This window comes from Pseudopodoces humilis, chromosome 8, assembly GCF_049639895.1.
Source record: "Pseudopodoces humilis isolate 2021_Gansu_Grassland_sample_001 chromosome 8, ASM4963989v1, whole genome shotgun sequence".
Taxonomy (NCBI): Eukaryota; Metazoa; Chordata; class Aves; order Passeriformes; family Paridae; genus Pseudopodoces; species Pseudopodoces humilis.
This window is the reverse complement of record NC_142207.1, coordinates 24,603,658-24,623,021: the sequence shown is the minus strand read 5'-3', so window position 1 is coordinate 24,623,021 and position 19,364 is coordinate 24,603,658. Positions and strand designations below refer to the sequence as shown.

Genomic DNA, 19,364 nt, shown 5'->3' with positions numbered 1-19,364 from the left:
GCATGTGTCACATGTATATTCACAACTCCAGTATCTAGTCCAACCTAGTGCCAGCCCAAGTGCTTTCCAGATGATAACCTAGCAGAGATGAAACATGGAGAGGCCAGGCAGGATGAGCCAGCTGGCTGCAGCTGGGAGAGGAGGGACTTTAGAGTGCAAGCCAGTGTCACCGTGATGATGAGTCACCCAGGTACGCACAGTAGCTACAGTGGCGGCCCTTCCAACGGCCACAACATCCTTTGCACTGTCTCTTGTTTCCTGTTGTCAGCACAAAACCAGTTTGCCTTTAGCAAGTAAAACCCTTTGTTTCTCTGTATTTTCCCACTGTCTTGGATCCTTTAGAATTTTCCCGTGCCTTTGCAATCTATACGCATATGAAATGCTAAACTTGGAGAGATTACAGCATGAACTCAATCCTAAGGGATCTGAGAGTGCTACTCAGCTGCTAGTGCTCGTGTCATTCAACAGAGGCAGCACTGAATTGATTGGTGCCTCAGATTTCACAGATTTTTGGTTCTGATCTTTTCTTCTGCTCTTCAGTAGTCAAAAGTGCTAAACATTAGTTTGTTGACCCACATTGTAACCCACCATTTATATGAAGGAAGAAGACACTCCCACACCAAGTTGTACAGATGTGCAACTTCCTCACACAACTAATGATACATCAATTGGATTCCTTCCATCGGTAAACAGGCACAAGAACTTGTTGTTTGCAAGAACAAGGAGTTAATCTTTATTGACCAAGCATTCATTATGGCAGCTATCGAGAACAAGTGAGTTTAATTTTTATAAAAAGGTCTATTTAGTGGGGAAGGTGAATGTTGTATTTTGGATTTGGGCAAGAAGGGTTAGTCAAGACCTTGGTTTTCCTGAGCTGTAGCTGGGGCACAAGAAGAGTACAACATGCACTTTTGACAATTAGAATAGCTGTACGAGAGCCACAGGGAACCCACTCTCTGATCTGCCATCAAAAGGGATGTTTATCAGTGCTCTCATTGGGCTTAGTGATAAAAGTCTTATGAATATCTCTCCAGTCCAGAGCTAAAGCAAATTACAGCAAATTTGGAGGTGTAGGAAAGTCTTACTTCTAAATACAGATAGTCTGAATTTATAATTTTTCTGATACTTCTTATATCTCAGTAGCTAGTAAGTTGATCCAGACAAGTCAGCACACAGCCAAGTGAAACATTATTAATCTAGAGATACCTTAGATGCAGTGAGCATACTGTGCTTGATGTGCAATCCAAGACATATGCTCACTGGCTTGTTTTTTTTAATTTTATATTTACATACATACATAATAATGGAGAGGAAAGACCAAAGCTTGCATCTGTGTTTGTACAGTTGTTTACATGTCCATATGTGTAGTTTCCCTCCGTATCCAATGTAGGAGATGCCTTTGTTTTAAATCTCTTTTTAAAGTAGTGATTTCTGTGCAATGTATGCAGCAAGCAGTGTTTAACTGTGTGCAGAGGTTCATTCTGTCACAGACATAAACTTGCAAGGGCAGAAAAACCACATCTACATGGATTCTAACACTTGTGTCATGAACCCAGGGCTTCCAGTTTCTGCTAGCTTCCATCAATAGCAGACCAAACAAAATGTTATTCTGTAAATTGATTGCACAGCAGATAGCTTTTCTTGTTGCAAATCTCCATAGTTCAGCAGATTGGAGGGGCGGGGAGGGAAAATCAAACTCCATGCCCTGGGAGCCAGGCTATCTTAGTGATTAACAAATGACCTCAGTGATTGAAGTCATTCCGGGCGCTTAATATTGCTCAAGTCTTTCTGTCTCACTCTCTCTTGCACTCTCTCTCAGCATAATAAAGCTAAGGAAATCCTGGAGACTAAATTCATTGCTGCAGATTAGTGACAGGAAGGAAACTGGATATGCATGAATTAAACAAGACCATTTGCCTTTTTGGATCTGCAGATGTTTTTCTCTCAGAAATGCAACCTCTTTTTTTTTTGCAGGTGACACCCACACATCTCCTTCACTTACTGGCGATGATAAAACAGGAGATAAACCACTGGAACTCATGCAGTAAGGCTTAATCTTTGTATGTCATCGTCACCAAGCAAAGCCACAGCAGTAGGAAAATAGAGCTGGTTTCTGCTGCTCATTTCTAACTGACATTTCTTCACCAGGTTGCTCTTGTAATCTGTGGACTCTTTGAACTCCACTTTGTACCTGAAGTCTTTTTACAGTATGTGGGAACTGCCATGCTGGGACTGGACTGAGCTGCGGTCTATTTGTCCCCTGCCTATATCCCAGTCCTCATTTTGCCTCTGCCTCAGTGGTTTGAAATAAGATTGCAGAACTACAATATAAACACCTTAATACAAATTTTAACTAAAAAAAAAATTTAAAAAAAGGGACAACAAAGGAACACTAATTTTAAAAAGCTCATACTGCAGGTTAAGTGTAGTATTTGTAAGTAAGTAATCATTTAGCACAGAAAAAGCAGAAATAAGGGTATTTCAAAATCTTTTTTGCCTAATATGGTTATTTTTAATTAAATGTCCTGAAATAATCACTTCATCATTCCAAGAGCTGCTTTTACTGGAGGAAATCCACTGCAGCTGCAGCTCAAACTAATGTGTTTCTCTAGTTGCTGGAGGAAAGCTCTGGAGTTGCTTAACTTCACTTTTCCTGCAGACAGCCATTCATCTATCCTACTTTTCCAGCCAGTTTGCTTGCCCATTGCCCTTTGAACATATTTTGTGCTTTCATCTCAAGAGTTTCTTGGGAGTTGACTGTGCACCTAAGTCCACACACAGGAACTAACCTGGCTTTCACCATCAATGCAGTTTATGTCTCAATAATGCAGAGTGGCCAAACAGTAAAAAGTAGTTCTTGAGGCAAGAAGGACTAGGGTGTTTTAAGAGTTATTTCTAGTGTATGGCTAGGGAGAGGCAAAAGTGTGAGTTGTGAAGTACATCCTACAGCTGGCTTGTTCATTTCCATTCCCTGAGGGATTGTTCCAGAATTTCACTGAAGAGGTTTCAGAGTGATTTCTCCTTTAACCCCTTTTGCTTCTCCCATCCTTACTGATGAATTGCTCCGTCACAGGGCTGGACTTGAAAGCAGCATCAACTGTGTGTCTGCAGGAGGGACAGAGGTTATTCCCCTGCTGTCCAATTCTGTATCTTCATAGTCTCATACTTTTTTGTTGTTAAGATAAAACATTGGCATTATTTCAACAATCAGCTAATGAGAGAAAGAGCTACAAGGAGGGCATAATGCTCTCGAAGGTGTCATTCCACCCTGGACTTCAGCCTCTGTCCGTAAGTATCAGGAGCTGATGAGCTATGCCAACAGAGAAAAAATTTTTGTTCTGCAGCCAGTTTTGATTTGTCTGTGGAAGGCTAAGAAACCCAGGAAGAAATGTGAGTAATCTACTTAATCATTTTCATGAGGGAAAAAAATAAATCAGCTCTCATCTTGACCACTGGTGTTTGAAGATTAAAGTAGCCCAAGGGCTGTCACAGGCAGCGAGCATAGCAGAAAAAATCGTTCGTTCTGACTCACGACAGTGATCTAATTTAGTGGGGCACTGACGAGGCTGTCGGGCACTAATTTAGCTATTATCTAAGCTAGCCTGATTGCTAGTTGTGCCCTGCTGCAGCCCTCCATGACAACAACTTGAGCTGCTGTCGGAATCTGTCACTCGCTGCGCGCCTGCTCCGGCCCCAGCCGGAGCTTTCCTGCAGCGCTGCGAGACAGCGGGACCGCCCCGCTCAGCCTGGGCTCGGCTTAGCAGGGGGAAATGCTAGTTAAAGAGTCACTCCGGTCACACAGCGGGGCAGAAGGGAGGCTGGATAGGAAAGCTTCCTTCTGGCATTTCCCGCCTTTGATTTCTTAATTTCGCAGCCTGATCTCTTGTCTTTTAAGGTATTTTAGTATATGATTTCTTAAGCTTCTTTATTTTAGAGGAGGATATTATAAAAAGGCTATTTGATCCTCCTATCAGATTGAAACCACTACGTTAATTTCCACAGAACTCTTACGAATTGCTTGCTTGCATCTTTGATTTTGCTGGTTAGGTAGTAATCTTTCCTGTTTGAAAAACCAGATTTGTTTCAACACATGAGAACATTTCAATCAATCCAGAATAGTTCCCTTGAAGGAATAAGAAGACAATGAGGAAAAGGAATGATGTAGCCAGATAATGATACAATGGCTATGAAAACTGTGGCATTTGAAAACTCCTCATAATTTCAATGGTCAGATGAATGAAACTGAAGAGCTCCTGGTAAGTTTATGTAATCTAAAGTTATATTTAATTCTTAATAAAACAACAGCAAGAGGAGCAGGAAATAAGAACCAGTGCCTTGATCCTGAAGATCCAGTAAGAAAAAGAAAAAAGAAAAAAAACAAACAAAAAACCCACCATGAATTTGAGATCATTCAACTTTTTGTTTCTTTGCAAATGGGTTAATATGGAATTGGCAGCCTCCTAATACTTTTTTCAGCCAAATTTGCCACATCATTCTATCTGCATGCCCTTGAGGCTGGAATTGTAACATATTGTAACATGATGCTCTAACAAATACACCTAATTGTGAAGAACAGTCCATTTGCATCAACTTAAGCAGCTAGTTTCCCTCTCACAGCCACTTAAAGACACTGACTTTGGCTACAAAACAACCTAGTGCTGTTTTCAGCCTTTACCAGTCTTTACTGGACCTTAACAATGCTAGTCCCGTTCTAATCACCCTAACCTGTTTTCTGGTTAGTATGAGTGACTAACGAAATGATGTCTTAGCCTGTGATTCATCTTGTACAACACATTTTCCAGTCACACAGCAAAACCCTTGCTGAAAGTGGAAAGATTTGATCTTTAGCACTGAGGACTTTGCCTGTGTGCTCTTCAAACTCAATATTTTTGTACCGTGTTTTTATTAGTCAAACATACCATCAGTAGCCAAAGTTGCTTCTGCTGTCAGAGCATGTCTGCATGCATAATGAACTTGGCAATAGCCTAGAACCTGCTTTGCACAGGAAATGAAATGTACAGAAATTAAATGCACTGTGGGAAGCATGTGGTCTGTGGGACCCCCACGTGGCTTTTTGGCACAACTGAAAATTTGAAAAATGGGAAAAATCAAAGGTATGAAACACCCCCAAATCCTTCAAAGAGAAAATATGTACCCATCCAATCACCCCATGGCTTCAGTCTCCTATGGCAACTCCATATCCCTAGCTGAGGAGGAATGTGGCATACAAGATGGTCTTTGTGAGTCAAGTAACCAGTCAGACAGGAGTACATGTGGAAGGCTGCACAATGGTGTTAGAGGTTAACAAATAGGATGGGTTCCTGAACTGCTGAGTCTGGAATAGAAACAAAAGGGAAAAGATGATGCACAAAGAAGGAAGATATGATATTGTTTGGCAGAGATGCAGGGTTCACATTTTTAGCTACAGAAGAAAAAAGAGGTGTTTTGGAAAAAATGTTATACAGGAGGATGATATTAGAATTTGGAATATTCAGACTTGAAGGAATGTCCAAGACTTTTGGCTTTAGTAAGCCTGACCACCCCAATGGGGAAGGTTCAAGACACTGCAGAGATAACACAGGCTACCTCCTCGGCATTTGTCTTCTAGGGCTTTGGTTCCTGGAAGCAAAGAATAGCCAGGCTGTTGTATTGTGCTGTGCTGGAGACGTGCAGAACAGGAATCAGCATACAGGAGCTGCACAACCCTTGGTTGACCCCTTGCAACATATGTTGATTGCTGTTCAGATGTGATGACTGCAGATCTGATGTTCATTTGACACTGAGACCAGAAAGTGGGGGAAAGGAGGATGAAAAATTAAATCACTCTTCGGCAGGATTATATTTGCATTTGAATTAAAACCCATGTGTAAGGCAGAAAACCCTACTGATTTACCTCTGCCCTCCATGAGGGACAGTTTCCAAGTTCAGAGCTGCAGCAGAGGGAGGTTTCTTTCTACATCATCCCATAAACAGCATATAGACCCCAAAGGGAGGGTCAGGGAGGGCCAGGGATGTCCTGGCATGTTATGCATTGCCTAAAACCAGATGGAATAAATTTGGATTGCTGTTTGTCAAATTTGCTAATCCACATATGCAGACTCCAGGCTTAACTAGCTTGCTTCTCTGCAAACACTTTATTTTAGGCCTTTAGAGTGGTAGATAAAAGGAATTTACTGGTATCCCATCTCCTACAGTCCATAATTCATGTTTCTATAGAGCTTTAATATAACAGCAATGTCCATTTTAACACAGTGCTGGGGCTTCTCATAACCTGATTCTCCTCATTTTTACATTTTATGTTTAGGATATTTCCCTGTATCCCCCTTCCTTTTTGGTCAGTCGAATGAATTAATACTTGTTGCAAGATGATCCAGGACTTACTTTCCAGTATCATGTCCTGCGAGCTACTAGTATCTTTTAAATACAGAAAGTACAAAAGTGTAAGGGAAAGCAAATTATACCAGTATTTGCTTTAGAAAGTAATACTTTCCTCTGACTAGCCTCAGGCCTAATACATTCATTCCATATTTAATTTACTGTATCTATTTAATAATTTTAAAAGGAGATTGCAAAAAGTATAATAGAGCTCTAGGGAATATAGATGCAATTAAAAAGATGCATCTATACCTAAATATGTATATATACAGTTTATGTAAAGAACACTATCCTGTTTAATGGATTTGATACACATTTTCCATCTCACCTTATACTTGCATTAGAAGTTGTGATTTTCCACAGCACATTGTGATCATACGTGTCGTTGTGTAAGACAGTGCCATACCTGACAGAGAGCTGTGATCAGCCTGCTGCTCTCTGCTGGGAGTGTCTCGATGCCCAACACGGGATCATTCATATGTCCCCTCCAAGCGAGGAGGGAGGTGGCAAGACATTAGCATTCCCCCAGTCAGTGCCAGCAAGGAGGGCCAGGCTGGGACCACACAGCAACTGCCATGTGTCCTGCCAGGTTCCTTCCCCTTTGCCCTGTGCATGTGTTCCTTGTGACCTCAGCTGCAGCACAAAGGTGCAGTGAGGGCTTTCCAGGAAAAGAGAGTAAAAATCGTATGTGGAAAAATGTCAGCCTTGGAGTGTTTGTGCATGTGGTGATGGGAAAGGAGAAGAAATAAATTAGACCTTGTTTTGAAGTTCTTCAGTTTAATCATAAGCTTTTGAGTTTGCTGAACTGAACCAGACCAAGGTTCTCAGGGCCTGCTGGGTCCATGACTGGATTCCCATGCTGAAGGCCCATCACTGACTCTTGGGCCTTGCTTACCATTGCCATTGGGGCTCTGCTGTCCCTGGCTGGGGCAGGGAGCACCTCACTGCTTCTCAGAGGTGGTACAGCACCCTCCAGGAACATGGTTCGTGGTGATAGAAGACTCAGAGTGGAAGATTCGTGGCCCGGTCAGCAAACTCAAATAAAACTTCCAATTTGGAAGTACCAAAGTTGTTTTCTTGGGTTAAGACATCAAAGCAGATTGTTGTCATGCTTCCACATCTCTACTTTTGTCTTGTCTCCTCAAAGAGAGAAAGAATCTTCTTATCCAATTTGAAAGAAATTAAATGTTGTACCATCCAAATTTTATTTCAAGGTGGGAATGCGTTGCTTTTTTCTTTTGTTTATTCAGTAGTCTTTATAGAATAAACATTGTCTCCTCAGTATGAAAAGGGATTTTATGCCAAGGGAACCCCAATTACAATTTAGGATGTCCTGTTATTGTAAATTCACTAGATTGAAAGAATGGATCATGTTTTGCTAAAGACTTCGTCCTACTCTGGCATGGAGCAGCCCTGAAGAACATCTTTAGAGAGAAAAGTAACTTCCAGATAGCACAAAGTTCCTCAAAGTGCTCAGAGCAGATCCTGCAGATGTCTGAGAACTTGCGGGTCCAATTTACAATGCTGAGAATGAAGAATCCTCTCACACCCCAAAAACTGGACACTTAAGGGAAAAAAAATGAAGTGCTGTTCAGTTGCTTATAAGTTGAACCAGATTTTTGAAAGAGCTGTGGTACAACCTATGGGCCAGGAGATATGCATGAATTTTCAGGAGGACTTAGGAGAATACCTTTTGAATTCTCAAATTCAAAAATAAAAGTAAAAATCTTCTCAAAATCTGAGCTCTCTCTCTCCTAATGCTTTATGTATGACTTTGCATTCCCTTGATGCAGGAGGCAAACAAAAAAGAAATGGGATTGCTCATGATGAAGACAAATTTTTCTTCTTCTCCCACTTGTCTTGATTTTGTCTTCAGGTTGCTTGCTTTTTCAGTCTGTGGAGTTGCTTGGTCATGACTGCAGATGGCCTTATGAACTTTTACAGTGTCCAGCCTAAGGACTCACATGTTAAAGGTTTACTAGTTTTCTCTTAGCTTGATTTGTCCTGGCAGATCAATTGTTTCATAGCATAATAGCTTGGATGCCTTCTGACTCACCTTTTCTTCTTTAAGTACGTATTTTGAACTTCAAACTGTGTCTTTGTCTTATAGAGAAAAAAGATTATTTTTTACATTTTGCCAGGTTTAACAGCAACTCTCTGAAGACTACACGTACAGAGAAGGAAATTAAGGGTTAAATCCAAGGCAGCAGTTATTGGAAAATATCAGAAGTTCTGCTTCTTCCAACAGCTGAGCAAAACCACAAGTGTTAGGAAGAAACCAGCTCTGACGTCTGATGCTATCTTTTCATCCACTGACAACCCTCAACACAAGCTGGGCCTCATTTTCAGCCATCATGGAGAAAATTTTTTGGTTTTTTACTACTCCCCCTTTTTATATTGGTTTGTTGGTCTGGATTTTCTTTTAGCAGATCAAAGTCTAGTTAATACTTGCTATGATGTACGTGTCCGTGGTCAACAGAAACAAACACGAGAAAATGAGAGGCTGTCCTTCCATGCCCCAGAGGAAGTGACTGCCCAGAAACACACGAGGCTCCTGGTGGGATCAGGGCTGCCAGGACCGGTACGCGGTGTAGTCTCGTGTTGGGGCATAGGATGGGTAACCCTTGTTCTTCTGGTATGGTGGGTGCCGGGGAATCATGTTCATGTAGTCACTCTGATGGTACATATTGTTTTTGAATTTTTGCTGTGGGAGAAGGGTGAAGACAACTGTGAAAACTCTCATGTTAACTGCTGACAGTTTTGGCCCTAGGTCCTTGTTCAGGGAGGCAGGTATATTTGTCAGGCAGCTTGAAGTTTAAATACATTTACAAAATAATTGGAACACATGTTCTCATCAAATAATCTATGGAATTTTCCCAACCTGAAAGTAAGTCTCCAGTTTATCTGGTGAGAGATTTACAGTGTTAGTTCTTCAGATAAAGGAATGCTACACACCAAGGATACAAACTGGTGCCTCTCACCATCATCTTGCCTCTCTCATCTGTGGAATGATTCAGCAGAAACAAAAGAGTTTGAGCTGTGAAGGCTGTCCTCATTTATTAGGAAGTAAAGAGAAATTAGCTTAACTCAAACAGAACAAGAGCATGAAAAATCAGCCCAGACTATATGTATAATGGTTTTCCTACCATTTACAGCAGTAAGACACAATGCATATGTTGTTCTGAACCTTCCTTCAAGAAGTGAAAAAATCAGAGCTGATGTTAATCTTTTATGTCTCCTTATCTAGGCCTCAAAAATCCTACTTCCACTGCTGGATTCCTGCTTATAATGCCCCTGTGAGACAAGGGAAGCATTGGCTCTTTCAGAAATAACAGTAGCAGAAGACAGGTGAAATAATTTGCCTAAAATCACAGAGGAAATATGTGGCTACAGCAGCATTTCAACCTCTGACTGCTGCAGGCTGTGCACAAGGTTGGTGTTTTTTACGTAGCTTAAGGCTTTATTGACCAGGGGTAAGTAAAATGCTTCCGTGCTTTTTCCTTAATACTGATCATACCCTCTTTTTCAATCTCCTTTTTACTGAAATTTCCTTCCCATGTACAGAAATAGTAGCATATGCTGCAGTATACATGCACATGATGCTGTGGAATTGGAAGAGGCTTGCATTAGAAAATATGATGGCTGCATTATGTTGTATGTGCAGAGTGGGGCACTTACTATGAAATATTTTAAGCTTTTAAATATTAATGTTATAGATATGTGAAGTGTTGAATGTAAGTTACATACTGCTTAAGCCATGTAACGCAGCCGATGCATGTAAAGCATTTGATACAAAAGCTTTATCTCTGTGTGTTCATCTCCATAATACAGGATTTCTAATTCACCTAGGAGGTAGTTTTTCATGGGAGAAAGACATTTTGCTAGCAAGTATGATTGGTGGGCTGTTACAGGATCAAAGATTGCTACTTTTGCAACAGAAAGCAGTTTTCCTTCAGGGAAGGCAGAACGTTGTGAAAATAGACAAATCTTTAACTGCTTTCAGGAACTGATCAGGCTTGCCATGTCTGTCAAGTACCACAACTAGGAACTTTTTCTTACAATTCACAATGTCTTCTAGGTAGCTGTATTTGCATTCAACAACACTCTAAATACATCCAGAATCAGAATATATATCATCTGAAGAATACTGCCAGCAGTAATAACGGTGAAAACTGATGCAGCAAACAGCACACATGGCAATGCAGCCTTGACACTCTTGCTGAGGGCAGACATGTTAGTGGCAAAGTGTGAAGCCTTTAGGCAACAATGGAGAAAATGGTTCAGATTGTAAATGATGGATTTGAAGCTATAGCATCTCATCTGTGGCACAGCCACAGCAGCACAGCAGTGTAACACCAGCAGCTGCTCACGTAATCCTCTCAGCTCTCCTCAGAGTCAGCCTCTACAATAGGGACAAAGAAGAGCCACTTAACCGGCCTTTGCATTTTCCTGAGGCAGTGCCCCCTTTGATTGTTTTCCATTAGAAATAGACACAGATTGAGAATGTGTCCTTTTGTGAAACACTTAGCAGATCTCAAGCTTCAGCTAGCAGTGACCATGGCTTTCTGTATACAAGCAGCATTTAACCTGGCAGGGACTCTGGACCCTTTGTACAGGCTACCTCATAATTGTTGTGTTGGAAATTTCTATTTAACAATAAAAATAGAGGGGAAAGCCAGAGTGCAAGGAATTGAGTTATCTTTGTTCAAGTCTTTCTCACATGGAGTGAGTAGTGTAAATTTGCTCTGCAGATCACAGTCCTAAGACTCGTCAAGGAAAATGTCCTTCTGCTGCCCCTGTATCATGCCAGGATGAGAACTAGATGTGACTTGGGCCAGTCAACTCTCCAGAGAGATTAGAAAGCAAAAATTACGAGTCATAAGGCTGTCATAGCTTTCTTACTGTTGATGTACAGACAAAGGACTATTGAGATCCAGGTGCTCCTAGTCCGTTGTAGTCAAGCTGCCAGAAATAGTGGTTGCTCAAGGGAATTGCTGGATAGACACAAGATACCAGTGCAGATGGTTCTGAGCTAAGGACTCCCTATAGATTGTTTTATTGTAGGTGAGCTCTTGTCAGTATAGTCTCAAAGGGTTTTGTCAGAAATGCTTGTAGTTCTAGATTACCCTGACAGGTTCAGCTGGCAGAGGTGTCCAGGTATTGCTGGTGTGCAGGGCACTGCCAACTCTGTGGCATTACTATTTGCTGTAGGACTACACTGCAGAGGCTTGACTGCCCACCTGGAGAGCATCTGGTGTTTCAGCTCTTTTGGGGTACACCATGGGTGTGCATACATAGCTGGGATGAGGAAACACTGCTATCCTGTACTGAAGGAGTATCAGTGAGTTAGTGGTAAACACGGCAAGTATTAGCCGAGATATTAACTATAAGAGAATACAGAGCAAAGGAAAATACAAGTTTCTTACCCAGTAGTTAATAAACACTGCAGTTATTAGCATACTGTAGAGTGCAAGAATTCCAGTCACTGTTGCCAGAATCCACAAAGGAATTGCAGACTGAGGCTCTTGTATTTGGGTGGGTGTCTCTTTAAGGAAAGAGCAAAGAAAACTTTAAGTACATGAAATTTAAAACATCGATCTCTCCTTATTTACTCCTTGTTCCAATGTGTCATTTAATTAACCATCATTTTAGGATCTCTTCTTCAGGAGATCCAGAGCAGGAATGTAGTTTTAACTTGAAAAGTTAAACAAACTTTTCAAAAAGTTGGCAATCCAACTTTTTTTTTTAAGGAAACAAGCTGCCTCCAGCCACTATGTAAGGACTGTGTACAGGGAGGATACTGGCCTACAGAGGTTTCTCAGCTTACCTTTCACATGAATGACAGTCCCGTTGCTCTTCTCATTGTAGACATATGGGGGTGGATACATGACCTCAATTTTGCAGAAGTAGATGTCAGTTTGGTTGGCATTCATGTTCCAAAGACTGAAGATGACTTTATCTTTATCATGATACCCCTGGCAGTTGAATTCTTTATTTGAATTGCTGCTAATTTTGGTTGTGTTCCATGAGATAAAGCAAACTTCAACTGAACTGTCCGTTCCTTTGTGTAGCGAAGCTCGAAATTCTTTCCCTGTTCCATTGTATGTGTAGTTGCAAACTAGAGTTGCAGTTCGGTTAGCTACAATGAGCAAAGGATGCTGAGCCACTAAAATCTTGTTTTCTGGAAGGGAGGGGAGAAAGCGAGAAAAGCACTTGTTTATAAAATATAATATCAGAACCACACATCCTCCCATGCAACTCTTCTCCATATCTTCTCTCCCCTGCTGACACTCCCTACCAGGGTGTACAAAACCACCCATCTGCAGAAGCATTTTCTCACAGGAGCTATTGTTGCAGCTATCCACCTGTATGTAAATAATTACATCGTCTCTAGGGGACTATGAGATCAAGAGTGTTTTTCTTCAGAGGAACAGTAGCAGAGGCAGTGGCCCGTGATTAAGACTTCACATCAGAGCTCAGAAGCCTAGTCTGCATCTGTGTGTACGTGTGTATACATAAGGCCGTCTAAGTCTATCCTTCACTCAGCAAGCAGTTTCCTGGGGATCATGGAGTGAAAATACAATGAATCGACACCACAGTCAGATGAGAGAATATTATTTATACATGTGCTTTTAAATTCAAGGACTCCTGAAGAGTTTGCAGGTGCATTTCCTGAACCGTTTCAAGGGTTTGGACCTTGGGCAATGAACACTAAAAGCATGAACTGTTATCATTTTAATGTAAAATAAGTAATTTCTCTAGCTAGCAGCTGTAATAGATTCTTAATCTCTCAAAGGACTCTGGAGCTGACTAATTTGACACTGCATTGGCACTTAGCACTTGAATGGCCTGAAAAGAACATGTCACATGAATGTATAATTGAATTTTAATTGACCAGACCGATACATAAACAGGAAATGTTTTCTGACATGTAGACCTCTGTGCTATCATCTGCCAAACAATGAAACAAAGCAAGGAGTATGCAGAAAGACAACTTCTTCCAAGAAATGTCATCCGGCACAAATGAGGCCCTTCTTTTCAAATGATGACCCCTAAGTAAGAGGGAGTTGTGGCTTTTAAGCAAGAGACTTGCCAAAGCTTTTATATGACTGCTTAAGCTTTTATGCAAGCTCAGCTCAAAACCAGTTTGAATAGACTTTTACACATCCCTGAGGATCACTGTGGCTGTTGAAATGACAATTGTACCTCTTGTCCTCAAAATGTGGTGCATACCTAGATTCTTTCTACTTAATCTGTGTGGCGAGACTTCAAAAAGGCTAGTAAGAGAAATAAAGTGGGAAGGAGGCCAGATCCAGAATGACCAGAAAATTAGTGTTTAAAACTGTTTTTAACAATATTTAGGACCAAATGATACTTACTGTATTCATGCCTGCACAAGAAGATGAAGTACCCCAGCCTCTTGTGCAGAATACTCCTTTGGGATGAATGTGGTCCAGGGAATAAAGTAAACACAAAGAGATGCATAACATGGCCAGGACTAGTGGTAGGGAGTGGCAGTAAAAACAGCCTTTGGCTAGGAGATTCTCCAGTTACCAGCAGAACTTGTGAAACTCTTGAAGTTGTTAATTTTCTCATTGAAAGTCTCCTTTACCAGCCCTTGCTTCAAATGAGAGGAGGAGATGTGAGACAGGGAGACAAGGAATGCTCTACTGCCTCATCTTTAGCAAAGACAGATTGTAGCCTATCCTCCTTGTGTCTCTTTATTCAACATTGTTAGTGAGAGGGTGGAGGAGAGCTCATAACAGTTCTGAAATCCCATGTTTGCAGGCAACCAAAACACTGTGAAACTTTGGATGAAGGACAACATTTCCAGGCTTTACAGCAGAAAGAGACAAGGATCTTTGAATCCTAGGACAGAGTGATGAAATAAGTATAGAGAAGGCGAGTCTTTACTCAAGATAATGCCTGTGGTGACTTTTCATCAAAATAAAGACATTTCAGCAAAACAATTCCGTTTCCTTTAATCAGCATTTTCCGACAAAAGCTCTCACATAGTCTTATAAGGCATTGTAGTATCGGCTGAGGTTTGGATTCCACCCCTTCAGACAAGGTATTTGACTATATTTTTGTTGGCCAGAAAATTGATCTTTGGCCTACATGGCAATTTGCAAGTCTGTGGCAGAATTGTTCCACCTTTAGCACAGCAGAATTCTACACATCTCACTTGAGACAGAGTTATTCTACTGCTTTGCAGAATTTGTGCACTGCTACAACCCTGATTGTCACATGGACTGAAAACACCTTCAGGGGAGACCTTTTCTGTCTCCAGAGCTGACAACCAAAATAGGGTCCCAGAACAGACAGAAGCATTACGCTTCGAAAAGTGCTTGCCTGTTTTCATTGTACTTTCAAGTACTTATAGAAAATGAATGATGGATATTTTTTTGCTCAGCCTGATCATATTTTCTCTGTGATCAGAGGAAAGTCAAAGAACACTGAAAATCTCATCACTGAGGGACTCCCTTCAGATCTTATTTACACTCTTCTGCAGACCCCCATGACTTACCCCCATCTCTTTTGCTGTCATCAGCTAACCTGGATTCCTGACATTTAGACCTGTGCTTCATGCCTTGAGCTCTACTGTTTAGCTAGAGCTCTGGACTATTTATGTCCCTGCCATGATACAGTGCTAATTGGCAACCAGTCTCTTTTGATACACCTACCTAAAATGATAAATTCCTTCAACTTATTTTCTTGTCTTGAATCAGTTTGCCTTGTCTTGCAGGCTAGGCTTGATAACCCAGCTCCATGCTGCTGATGCTGGGATGCAGACTGGCTGAGCAGTGGGAAAAACCTTATTTGTGGGTCATTAAATGAAGATAGCTCCTACATGTTTGAAGCTGAGCACCCAAATCCGTTTTCACAAAGTGGCTCTACTACTTCAAATCTAAATTAAAGGAGGTATTTTTGTTTTCATTTATAGGAAGAACTCATTAGCACCACATGAACTGGTTGGGCTGCAATGGTAAAAGGGGCACAGCAAGCTTACCCCACTGGCATATTGGACAAGCCCTGCTGTCATCCTCGTCCTCCTCTGGGCTTGGAGGATTTTTGAATTGAAGAAAGTCAGTCATACTAAAATGTGTGCTATTTTCATGGGGAAGACAGAGTAATGCCAAACATCCCTCACTTCACATGTGATCCAAATAGGATTTGACTAGATTCTGAGCAGGATCTAGCCCATTCTGAGCAAACATGGGCTGAGGCTGCTTTTGCCTACACAGAGACAGGTTTTCCTCGTAAGTGTCACTTTGGGTTTGTTAAATGGTGGAACTCTGAAACATTTAGTCGGTTTTTCCTTTCCCCTAAATAGGGTTGTGATTGCCACTTCAGAGCTGTGTTCAGTCATGATGTGTAGTAATAAATATCTATATCTCAGCCTTACCCAGCCAGGAAAATAGCAGTTATGAAAAATCATTGTTTACAGTTTCAAAAAGCAGTGACTTTAAAAATGTAAAATCATTTCAATCAGTGTGCACAGGCTGAAAGCCTTCTCAGGATCTTAGGATTTATATGCAATTGTGTGTAATGAATGTAAATGAATGCTTGTTAAGATTTTTAATAGATTATTTGTGGTGCTGGACATTTCTTGTAATCACATGTGAGGGTGTTTTGGATCATGAAACAAAATGCTATCCATCTATAATATTTATAAAATACTGACTCTCTGATCATCAAACCCAATGCAAGCAAAACTCCACTGAAGTTTTTTATTTTTTCTATTCACCAAGAAAGTGAAATAGAGTTGACAAAGTATGGAAAATATCTATTTTGAGGTGTTGGGCTTTGGTTTTTTTTCCTCCAGAACTCTTCATGAATCATCATCAGCTATTGGAAAAAACATATTCTGCTAAAATATTTAGTACTCCTCTTCCTTTTTTATGCCAGTTGACTTCAAGAAGCTATTTTCCAGAGCAAGGTATCTTAGATAAGTTGGCATTTCTGTAAGCACAGGAAAGAAATGGCCCACATAACTCCCTGGGGGGACAGGGAAAACCCTAACTGAAAAAACTGAAAGGAATTTGTTTAAGCCAGAGGCAGAAAGTCACACAGGTATGTTATAAAAAAAGCTATTTACTTTTTGCTGCTGCTGGTCTGTTGTTCAATTATGTTTACTCTTCTTTCCTAGGTGCAAGGGTCCTTCTCTTTTACTTTAGTTTGAAGCCACCCAGCTGTGTGTCTGATGTGCAGCTGGGGGGATCCTCTCCTTCTGGCGCTTACAGACCTGCTTTCTGCTCAATTTTCCTGCTTTCCTGCAAGTACTTCAGGCAGCGGAGTACTCCAGAAAGCCCAGGTGACACTCATGCTTTAAGCAAATCCAGTGTGAGCACAGGGATTTTTCTTGGCAGTTTGTGATTTGTTTTTTTAGAACAAGAATTAGTTGATGTCATCCTACACTTGGCTAACCTTGCCTCATCCATCTTTTGCATTCTGGTGACCTTGGTAGGTTAGAAGTTGATTTTAAGCTCCAGAGACCATAAGCCAGAAGGTTATGTGGATAGTAAAAAGATGAGGTCAGTTGTGGTACACTGCAGTGGGAACCTCCTTATATTTCTTATTTTACAAAATACCAGAGACTTGATCTAGCTGCCTCTCTGACAGATCACAGCAAGGTAATTAGCCAACAAAAAGGGGAGGAGGACAAACTTTGTAAACATTAGTGTTTCTGCAAAAGCGAAATTACTAAACTAGTATTTTAAATCCCTTTCTATGATCTAAACTCAGCCTGCAGCAGCCACTGATATAGTCTAGCAACAGGACGAACTCTGTTGATTTTCCCAAACCAAAATACCTGGGGCTTATAATGCACTTCATGGCTTGAGGAAGTCCTGCAGGGTTTTGACCTGCCTTAATATTTTCCATGTACTAAGGAGCAATCATCTTGAAAATGAAGAGTGAAGAAAATCGATGGGGAAAGGATGAGAACTCTGAGAAGCAAATGACCTCATGTGCTTCTGTTTAAGAAGTTGAACAATCTTGGTGAGTCTGTTGGAGAAAACAGTTCTGTTTTCAGAACTCCAACACAAGTTCTTCATGCAAAGCAAGTGTATATATATCTATAAAGCCGTGGCATAACACCTGTGTCTGAGAACTACACATTGTAACTTATTTTGTTGCAAATCAAAAGCACTGCTTAAAAGCTGTTCACACCTCATGGAAATGTGTTCAGAACTGTTAACCTACTGCTGATATTTATCCCCTCCTGGAATTAGTGTCTTCTTTGACAACCCAGGGGCCTGCTGTGGAAATAATTATGATATTGCAAACATAGAATTATAAACATGGGAAAGGACAAGGAAGAAAAAATCTATGATTTCTTAAAGAAATGTAGATCACAGTTTCATGCAAACTTCAATGCCTTCACTGAGGAAAATAGTTATGGAAAAATAATGTAAAAATAAGAAAAAAATAGATTCAATTGCATCTCTCATACTAGAAAAGTGAGTTTTTAAAGATGTTCTCTATGTTAGAAATTTTGTACTGGAAACCAGAATTTTTTTCCTATCTGTAACTTCCCTGGAAAATACAAAAAACTGATATTTGAAGAAGATGCAATAACAACAGTTCGCAGCCAGCAGTCTGAAAATTTGTCTGTCTCAAGATTATCCTAGCAAAAGCCAGCATCCTTTGCCTTGCTTTACATTTTAATATACCCACTGGAAAGGCATGTTAGATCTGAACATAGGAACACTGCATCAGCAAGACATCACCAAAATAAATACCCTCAGCCACAACAACTGAAGAGTCAGGGAGATTCACTAAGACTAGGGATTTCAAAATCACAATTTTTTTTTTTCTTTCCTCAAGATCTTCAGAAAGAAACTAAATGTCTAGTAAGTATCAGTAAGCCACTAAACAATGCAAAAATCAGAAACTTGGGAAGTCCTATTGTCCCATCTTTGAGCTCAGTAAGCAGCTCTGCTTTTGAGCATTTATTTGTTAATCCTGTGAGGATGTCATTGTACTCAGCACCGGAGCCCGTGACACTTAAGCCAGGCCATGGGGGAACCTCAAGCTTTACAAGTATATTTGGGGATGTGGAGAGTCTTCCCCAGGACAGGCGCTGGCACCAGGTTTGCTCAGACCCTCTGCCCCCAGGAAAAGGCGCTTGTGAGCAGAACTTGTAAAGCCTGGGGAGTAGGTGAAATAAACACCCCTCTACCTATGCATGCAATTTCCAAATGGATCTAGAGAGAAGTCAGATTAAAAGAAAGATCTTAGGTCTTATGGCAGGAGAAAAATTGTCCTCTCAGTTATAATGAGTTGATCCATTTGCAGACTTGGCAGCGTGCTGTCTCTCCCCTTTCATCCAAACAAGAAGAATCAATGCAAAATTAATTCCGAGCTATATCAGACCTTCTACCCCTTGATGATCAAAGCGAGAAAAAATTGGTGAAAGGACTGAAATGCAAGGGGTTTTTGTTACCTGTTACATCAGCAGTGGGGATGAAGCAGAGCACCACGAGGATCCCCAGGAGCATGGTGCTAATGGGGGGCCTGCTGCCTTGTCTCCACCCCCTGCAGGCACTGCCACGACTCCCAGCGCCCCACAGCACCAGCCGTCCTTCCCTGTGGGGCCAGTCTGCAGCCTCAGGTGCTCACACAATTTCTCTCCTCCCCCTTCTACAGCACATGATACACTGCCAAGTAAAACTACTTTAACAGCAATGCTTGAACAGGAAATTAAATTGTTTGCTGATTTCAGTCTTAGGAAGTTGCCTCTGCGAAGCTCATTAATGCTTAAAAGGTGTTGGAAGCCTGCATTTCATGATAGGGACTGCCAGCCCTGTATTGCAAGGTGTGGTTATGTCTGGGGCTCTGCAAGGCTGCTCTTGTCAGGGAGGAACGGACTTCCCTAGGGATGCAGTGCTTTTTTAATTTAGCAAGAGTACATACACATGTACACTGGTTCCATCATCATGGGAGACGCAAACACCAGTTCCCAAGTTCCTGGTGGCCAGAGCTGA

The 19,364-nt window shown here is 41.1% G+C and overlaps 1 protein-coding gene across 4 annotated transcripts; it reads right to left on the bottom strand.

The window, feature by feature from the left end:
- Positions 1-239: 239 nt before the first annotated feature.
- CD28 (CD28 molecule) lies at positions 240-19,003 on the bottom strand. 4 transcript variants are annotated; one of them, XR_001331266.2, is made up of 5 exons: positions 18,824-19,003; positions 12,203-12,556; positions 11,802-11,920; positions 7,271-9,079; positions 5,652-5,779 (listed from the first exon to the last, which is right to left on the bottom strand). XR_001331266.2 is itself a non-coding variant. In XM_088058711.1 (4 exons), exons 1-4 carry the CDS (start codon positions 18,876-18,878, stop codon positions 5,525-5,527), a joined length of 783 nt encoding a protein of 260 aa, XP_087914837.1. In that variant the 5' UTR covers positions 18,879-19,003; the 3' UTR covers positions 240-5,524. The 4 variants fall into 4 exon arrangements, 3 of the variants coding, with proteins under 3 accessions (XP_087914837.1, XP_005519929.1, XP_087914838.1); XM_088058711.1 differs by lacking the exon at positions 7,271-9,079 and having other exon boundaries at positions 240-5,779; XM_005519872.3 differs by lacking the exon at positions 5,652-5,779 and having other exon boundaries at positions 7,133-9,079.
- Between the last annotated feature and the right edge of the window lie 361 nt (positions 19,004-19,364).

Bases quoted from the DNA above. Each gene is read 5' to 3' on its own strand.
- CD28 (XM_088058711.1), bottom strand. From the start codon at position 18,878: ATGCTCCTGGGGATCCTCGTGGTGCTCTGCTTCATCCCCACTGCTGAT. The intron at 12,557-18,823 runs GTAACAAAAACC...CCTCCCTTCCAG, and splicing joins CCCCACTGCTGATGTAACAG to AAAACAAGATTTTAGTGGCT. The intron at 5,780-11,801 runs GTAAGAAACTTG...TTCTGGTCTCAG, and splicing joins CAGTGTTTATTAACTACTGG to TGTCAAATGAACATCAGATC.